Consider the following 8959-nt stretch of genomic DNA (forward strand, 5'->3'; position numbering starts at 1 on the left):
ATATTTTTTTATTTAATGTGGTAAAAGGCAAAATTAATACTCTGTGCCAAGTTTCAGACAAGTATGAAATTTCAAGACTTGTTATGTTATTATGCTTCTGAAATAAGGATTTATATTTATTAAAGAAGTGCTGACACAACCTGAACTCTGAGCAGTAGTAATGCCACCACAAGAGCATGGTTCACATGCAATTCAAACAGCTCAGATTACCTTAGCCTAATAAAATGAAAGATTTAAAACAGAGGAAATAATTGCAAAGTATCATATTTCTAGTACTGTCATGTTTGCAGTCACATTTGGGTTTAAAAAGATGGGAAAACGTGAATCTATTTATATATTCTCAAATTACACCCACAAAACAGGATCCCAGAGAAATTCTCACAAACAGGGTTTGCAAGAACACAACAGGAGTGTGTGGAGGTAGATGTGGGTGTCTGGATGGATTACATATGTAATCAACATGTAAAGCTCTATAATACTGAAAATAATAAATTGTTGTGAAGGGGTAAGGGTGGAAAGTGCATATTACATGGATTATCTGCCCTAGTTCCTGTTCTTATTTTTGGAAAGCAATCAGCTCTTCGTGAGAACTCAGCACCACGCTGAGCCACCCTGGGGCTTTTCATGGCCCAGCCCTTCACTTTGCATTATCATCTGTTAGCAGCCACATCCTGTGCAGACTGATTCATTACAGCCAAGAAAGGCTGCGAGAACAGGAGACCCTCTGAATCCTGAGGTCTGAAATCACACTAACATACTTCTCTCAGTATACTATATAAAATAAATCTACTTTTTCGAAGGCATTTCCAGTCATTTTTGTAATTATTCAAAATAAAAGCTTATTTTAAGACAATGTTATTTTAACTCAAGATCTTTGCAAATCACCTTTACTTGAAAATACTCATATGCCTGATTTGGAAGCCCATATGTTCATCCCAATTTAATTTAGACATAATACCAAATAATTTTGACCACTTTTGCTTAATAGCTATGGTCAAACGCAAACAAAAATCAGGTAATCATAAACTGATACAGTTTATGAATATTTATTCATTGATGTATATGAAGTACATTATTCTTTTCAACTATGGTAATATTTTTGTTTTCTGTGAAGCTGAAGTGCATGCACTCAGAGATAATACAGTATGTTGAACTTGTATTTTTAAACTCTAAAATGCATTACTTTTGAAATGGTATGATTTCCTGATGCATAACTACTGAACACAAATACATTGCAAGTCAATTGAAAAATCTGAATTAATGTCGCAGTCTATTACTTTCCTCTTCACTGTGTTTCTAAATATCCTAATATCTCACAGCAGCTTTAACCATGAATTTAAATGTAAGAGCAACTATGAGATTCTTGTTTTACATGTAGATAAAGAAACTTCGGGAATAAAATGACCAATGATTAGTGGCTGGGCTGGATGTACCAATCTTCAGTCTGAAACTTCCAGTTTCCTGCATTAACTCTGGGACTTTAAATTACATTCTTTGGTGTATTTAAGTTTCAATGTACAGCTGAGTCTTTGTGTAGAATTTTTTCTGTCTCCTATCATGATTACAGCAACAGCAGGACATAAGCAAACTCTGTACATAAGCCAGTTCTATGACAGAGTGGCAGAAACAATTGCTGAACCGTGTAGAAGCAGAGTTTGCTGGTACCAGTGCTACCATAGCACACAGTGAGGGATGTATTGATGTGGCAATAGAAGAGCTGTCAGAAAGCATCAGTCTGGGCGCAGTCCATGAATCCCATTTGTCTCCAGTGTAACATGACTGATTACAGCTAAATTACAGTGACTTTAAATGTACAAGTCAATTTTCTAAGGTAATTAGAATCAGGGAGACTAGTACTTCTATGGTTAGCAAAATTCAGCTCCTATACAAAATACAGTATAATCAAGGACAACGGAATATATATACATATCTGATTCAAATAGAAGTTAATTGGCTGGAGTTCAAGGGAAACAGTGCTATTAATAATCCATAGATTGCCATTTTACTGTATCCTTTATAAGAGGAACCAAATAGGAATAAACTGTGTTTGCAGATATATTAATATATTGTGTTTCCCAAAGAAGCAAGGTTCTATTAGAAACTAAACTGACCCACAGGAATACCTCAAGACAGCTAAAAACATACATCATAGATATATATATTCAAAACCACTGTGGAGACTTTACACTCTTTGTCTGCAAACGGTTGAAGGCATCTTAGAAGTCATCATGCAACTGGTGTCAAGAGAACAACAGCAGCCAACGGCTTCAACAGCATACAATAATTGTAAGACTAGTGTAGTTCAGTTCTTGTTAGAAACAAGAAGATATTTTTTGAAAATTTCCCTCTTTAAGGTCATCTCCATCCCGTTAAGCCTGCTTTACAAAAAGATTCGTTTTATGTAGCCAAGTCATTGAAGCACAGGTGAACACTCTTTCCTGATCCTCTCCATTCACAAACTCATCCTTCTGACACCCAATTCATTGATGCTCTAATATCAAAACAACCTGTTAAAAATTTCAAGGCAAATGACATTGAAACAGGAAAAGGTTGAAAATGTTAAACTCCAAAGGAAAAAATCCTAAATTATCAATCCTAAACTGGTAACAGAAGATAAGCAGTTACAGGGTTGGTGGTACCTCTGGACTATGTGCAGTGTCTGAGGTACCAGGCTTCACACCTTTACTTTGTCTGACCTAAATTCTACCATTTGGTATTTTTAGAAAGAGCCTTGAAATACAGCAGCTTGTGAGCCAGCCAGGAGCCCTCAGCACATTCAACAAGGCTCAACAACCTTGCTTTCTCTTTTGTCAATTGAGATTAATGCAGTGATTAGGGGACTTTCTTAAATGAGGTATTGTTTCATTTCAGCAATAGGAAAACTACAGTGTATAAAATAATAAAGATTTTGAACCAATTAAGCAGTCTAAAATCATATCTATTTCCCTAGGGCTCAATGTGTCTTGAAAAGCTAGGAAAACCCAACAGTTTCAAATCCTCTCTCCGCCCATTCACCCCACAGGCAACAACTGTACTTGACCTTCTCCTTTCTAACTATTCTGTCATCTTTAGCTCTTAATTCAGTGGAGCAGCTTTGTAAATATAGCTGGAACTAAGAAACCGTAATCTTCAAAGCTCAGGGATTATTCTCTCTTACTTTTCTGAGCTGTTTGCAGGCAGGTATTTAGCCTGGAAGTACCGTCAAGCCTCCCTGCCTATTTCTTCTCCTTAGATTTTGGGTTTGCCTTTGAATAAAATCAGTGTGTGACTACTCAGCCCTGCAGTGAGCAGGCAGGCAGCATCACCCACTCACCCAGAGGTCCCTCTCTCACTCCCAGCCAGCACCAATAGAACAGGACACTGGCAGGGAGAAAACTTAAGTTCTTCATTTGCCGTGTGGGTCTTTTGTCAACTAGGTCTACAAAACTGCAGTTTTGCTTCTTTACAGCTGGTTTAAGAAGACTAACTAATGCTTTAAAGAAGGACAAGCTACCAGCTATGTATTGGCGCTTTATTTTGTTCTCAGATAAGCAGAATGGCTGTGGGAGCCCACATGACAACCCCTAGCATCACCCTGCTGTGAAGCCAGGCTGTGTATTTCCCTCCAGTTTATTCACACAGCTCTGCAGTCTCATACCGCTCCTAAAAATAATCACAGCCTGCAGAGCAGCATGAGGGGCAGGCCTTCACATACCTATGTCAATCAGGATTTAAAAAAAAAAGAAAAAAAAAGCCTTCCTCATCCCCCAGACTAAACAAACAGCTCCCTACACATCCCTTCCAGCAGCAACAAGGGTTGTTTTGGCTTGGGGACACAAATCTATCAGAGCGGGCTGTAAACTGTGACCCTCTCAAAAGATGAGTCAGTAAAGTGAAAACACTGATCCTAAAAACACTGATTCATGCCTAGATTTCTCTCTCAGAAGTTAGGCAGCATTATGAGCACACATTTGCCAGCCTTCATGCACTGCAATCTGACAGCTGACTCACGACTGCATGTTAGGACTAGTGCCTTATATATAGTGGATGCAGATTGCCTATGTTTTCCACACTCTGCCTTACCAAGTCCTTTGTAGCATCAATTTGTAACATCTAAATCCTCCCTCCATGTCGAGAATGACACTCACCTTTCAACAAGTTTCAGCCAGACACTAATTAACACTCTGCTATTAGTAAACAAATGATCCAAGATACAGACAACACCCCCCATCAAGAAGACAAAACTGCCTTCAGTCAGACCTGCTGAGGTCCAGAAGGGCTTAGCTAGCCCCCACCTGACTGCTTTCAGCTCCTTGCTGGTCTCTGACCGAAAAGTCCTGGGTAATGAACTCCTGCAGGACCAGAGTGCTGCATCAAAAGGTACAGGAGCACCCAAGTCAGGCTGGGAAGCATGGGCTGGCTGTGGGTATTGCTTTCTACACAAAGGATCAATCATGTCTCACTAAAACATAAAAACTTGAAGCCTCATCCCACAGTATTTTTCCTAGTTGACAGTCCTAAGCTAACACACTCACAGCTAGAAAACAGAGACCACATCCTGAAGGCTGGTTAACTGTAAACGACTGCATGTGCATAAACAGCTGAGGCAATGCCATGCCAACTTTTGTAAGCTAAACCAAGTGATGAGGTGACAAGACCTTGTAGTTAGTTCAATAGCTCCAACTCAGATGCAATTCCTTACCTCCTTAAAGAAGCAGCTTAAGACAGTCACCTGAAATCTTGAAGAACAGAGTGTTTATGTGTAGCCCTTTTGGCAAAAAGTATTTTCAACTTTAAGATTTGTAACTCCAGCATTGTAACAAAATGACACCTGCTTATTCAGCTACTCTAAAGATTTTCTTACACCAGTATTTAGGCCCGAACAATTAATCATATGGAAGAAAGTGATCCCAGGCTGGCAGGACTGTGCCAGCAGAAACTCAATCAGTTCAGAAACCAAATGCTCTCCTTCAATTGTTGTTTTGTTCATAGCTGGAAGACTTTGTCATAGTAATACAAAACACAGTTTCAGAGGTCCAGCTACATTTGTATACTGTACTCTCAGAACTGTCACTGTAAAATCCCACCAAAACAGTTCTAGTATAGATAAAGGCATAGCATGAAAGTAAAACTCATCCCTTAGAGTCTTCTACTTCCAAGTCGGTATTAACACAGGAAGAACCATGACATTTTAGAAACAGTGCTCTCTACCTTCTCTCACTTTTTCCTCCAGAGTGCTAGAGCACAGATCTGTCAAGTCTTTGTAATTAAAATCATTCAGTGCTGTTTTTATGCATAGAAGAGTTTAGGGAGACTGCCACCAGATAAAACACAAGCATGTTTAATATGCAGAACAAAACACAGTTCTTTTTTTTTCAAGCAGTATGCCTTTTCACCTATTCCCAATAGAAGCCTAATGAGTACTGAAAATGAAGCAATTACTATTTGGTATCAGTTTGTTTACTGGGTACAAGGAGCCAGCCTGCCATCTCACCTTCCTTAGCCTAGGAGTACAGTGCATCCAATAAGAAGGAAAATATTAGCCAGATTATACCAGTTATACACCACATTCATAGGACTCAGCATCACTAACATAGCTTTTTCCTCAGGACTACGAGTAACCTACATTTTGATGTGCCATCAGTTACATAAACAGAAATCAAAATATCAGGGTTTTGAGAGAGGATTGGGTATTCTTGTTCAAACTCAGCCATTTTCATTTGCAGGCTAAACAAAGTTTTTCTTGTCTATGCTTGCGTCCTGAAACTAATTAGAAGCTTCCCATATGGACACATTCTACTCATTGCTGTAACATCCCAGAAGATTCACCCAAGACTTAACTGCAGATGAATCCCTCAGACAGCTTCAGACACACGAACCTAAAGACACTAAACCACGTACCACCTGAGAGTACATGTGATATATACCCAACATTGCCTATTAAGTGTTGCACATAACACAAAATAGGTTCAGCTATATACAAGATTTTTCAAATTATGCAAGAGCCATCACTTTGGAAAAGAGTCACTACAGCTGGTATTTCTTCCGTGAATATAGAGACGTACCATTGATCTAAGGTTTTCAGTGAGATACCTCCAACTTCTAACACCATGACATTTATAAGCCTCACCACATTTTAAGACTTTGGTTATTCGACAGAAATACTGATTCAAATAACAGTAGAACTATGTGCACAGAGGTTGGTAAGAATGTACCACTGCAGTACAAGAAGTCAGACGCCTCTCTGCAGGCTTGTTTGAATTGTTTATTGAGGTTTAAGAAGTCATCCACATTTCTATAAATATAGACATTACTTGAGTAAGTGACTTACAATGTCACCAGTGCAGGTACATATATAACCAACATACAAAAGCTCCACTGGAAGCTACTTCAGTTTATTCAAAAAGGACCAAGATGTCATTAAAAAAAACAAACAGCTGTCACTTTCAGTTATTGAAGACACTAAAGTGCATTTTTGGTTACCTCCTGGTCAAACAGCTGCTGGTTAAAAAGTTTGATTTTTTTTTTTTTAAACATAGCTAAATTACATCGATTGACATTCAGGTTTGTAGCTGTCATCCTCCTGATACATGGCAGCAGGTAAGAAAAATGTATTTCTTTGCTGGTTGAGAGGAGGAAATTGATTTTTCTATTTTTTACTTTTTTTTTAATCTGGTATTTCCAACAAAAGTTTAAAGATAATCTAACATTCTGATTAATTTCTACAGCACCACTAAAGTTAGTTTTAAAAATCCAGGCTCTGCTTTAGCCCTTTTAATTGCTAACCAAGTATCTAGAAAGTCACTTGAAGCTCTGTACCAGTAAGAAAAACTACCCTCCCTTTTCTGTCAAGCACTATCCTGCCCAGTTAACACTGTTTGCACACTCTGTAAACAAGAACAGCTTAAAGCGTAATTAAAGCAGAACACAGGCCCATCTTGAAAATCTTCTTCCCCCTTTCCCTCCCCCCCACCCCCGCACCCGGTAGTGTCTAATGTTTGAGTGTATAAAGCATTATTACATTCCTAACCACAAAATACTGTAAGAGTCACAACAAAAAAAGCATACGTTGAAAGTGACATAGCAATACCACTTTAATAAAATGGGGTATTTTGGGGAGATACAAGATGTGCTCTGCTAATTTTAACTCCATCTTTACTTCATTATAAGTATGTTATATTGCCAGGAAAGTCACCAATAGGGCAAAGAATGCTGCACTGGTTAGAACCACAGCAGCCATAGTTGTTCTTTACAGCTCTTTTACTGAAATTCATTGACTTTTGATACTAGGAGGACATAATACTCACCATTCAGAAATTAATTACTAATTTTGAGTAACAGTTTAAACCTGATTAGCACTGTATAATGATGAATGGCTACTTCTAAAAAATAAAAACCTTACATACCAAAAAACATGCTATATGTTGGGAAACCACTTTTTCATGCTCCATCGTGTTGTTTAGAGTTTTTACTTGTCAAAGTCTTTCTTTTACCAGTTGAAGAATCCACAGCACTTAAAGTTTCAAGTATATGAACTGAACATGATTCAATTTCAAAATGTGCCAAATTAAAAAAACCCTACACATGTAGCCAAGCTTTCATAGAAATCCTCAAACAAGGTAAAAAACCAGCCTCAACGAAATTATGGGTTACTAGCTTCATCCATGTTTTTAAAGCTGTATAATGTTCACCTAAGCACTCCACTTACGAGCAGTAGAAGTTTAAAAACACAGAACACCTCCAACGCAAATTGCTTGCGGAGGGCACCCTCAAACATATGAGTACAACACTAAGCAGAAAACCCTCATTTTATTTGGCTATTTAGACATCCATGTCACATATACCCACCCATCCATTTCCTGATAGCATTACATCATCTATTAGGGCATCTGAAATAATACAGAGCCAAAAAAACTCAGAAGAGACTAGTTTAAAAAAAAAAAAAAAAAAAAAAAGTTCCACAACTGCACAGCCTTCCTCCACACAGCAAGGTTGTGCAACTGATTGTTTAACATAATTAAGCTTAACGGCATCCAAACAGGCAGGCCTGGGTTTGGAAGCTGTCTTGCGTCAAATTTTGACCATATAACTACTTTAAAATAGATGGGTCAAAAAAGAACTCATCTTTTCTTTTTCTGCTGCCTCAACATTTTCCTTCGCTTAATTATCATATCATGTAGTTTCTCCAGTCCCTCTTTAAGTCCATCTCCAATGATTGCACAGGTAGGCTGCAAATGCCAGGGTGTTGAAGAACTCAGCTCACTCATTGCTAACATCTTCTCGATTTCAGAAAGGGAGAGAGAGTTCCTCAGGTCCTGCTTGTTAGCAATGATAAGGACAGGCACTCCTTGATTCTCAGATATCCTAGTAATCTTATGAAGTTCTGTTTTGGCCTCCTCCATCCTCTCAACGTCGACGGAGTCCACCACAAACACGATGCCATCGGTGCACCTTGTGTACGACTTCCACAGCGGCCTCAGCTTCTCCTGGCCGCCCACATCCCAGAAGTGGAAAGTGACCATCTTCGAGTTGCCCAGCGTCACTTTGATTTTCTCCGTATTAAATCCTTTAGTGGGGACAGTGTTGACGAACTCATTGAACTGCAGTCTGTAGAGCACCGTCGTCTTCCCAGCGCAGTCCAGCCCTAGGATGACGATGTGAAAGCTCTGGAAGGAAGGCAGGCTGGAGAGGATCGGCGTCTGGTCCGAGAGTCCATTCCCCATTGCCAGAAGGGAAGGTGACAGCAGGCTGCCACGAGCAGAGGCGGCTCCCGCGGCTGCGCTCCGATCCTGCCAACGACACAAGCGACGTAAGATCCCGCTCCGCCAGCACCGGGGCTGCGCGGCCGCAACGCGCCGGCCACGGCGCCGCCGCCCCGACTGCGGGGGCGGCCGCGGGCAGCGCGACGCGGAACGCCGCGAGTCCCCCCCCCCGAGCGGGATCTTACGTCGCTTGTGTCGTTGGCAGGATCGGAGCGCAG

The 8959-nt window shown here is 39.9% G+C and overlaps 1 protein-coding gene across 2 annotated transcripts in view; it reads right to left on the reverse strand.

Moving 5' to 3' along the window:
• Positions 1–6230: 6230 nt before the first annotated feature.
• Positions 6231–8959, reverse strand: part of ARL4A (ADP ribosylation factor like GTPase 4A) — a 3591-nt gene continuing 862 nt past the window's right edge. For both annotated transcript variants that reach the window (XM_042043784.1, XM_042043783.1), the window contains exon 2: positions 6231–8768. In XM_042043784.1, the coding sequence (XP_041899718.1) occupies positions 8100–8702 (603 nt within the window). In that variant the 5' untranslated portion in view covers positions 8703–8768 and the 3' untranslated portion in view covers positions 6231–8099. The remainder of the gene's footprint in view (positions 8769–8959) is intronic.

This window comes from Corvus kubaryi, unplaced genomic scaffold, assembly GCF_017639235.1.
Source record: "Corvus kubaryi isolate FWS band 111438036 unplaced genomic scaffold, C.kubaryi_AGA036_p1.0 37398, whole genome shotgun sequence".
NCBI lineage: Eukaryota > Metazoa > Chordata > Aves > Passeriformes > Corvidae > Corvus > Corvus kubaryi.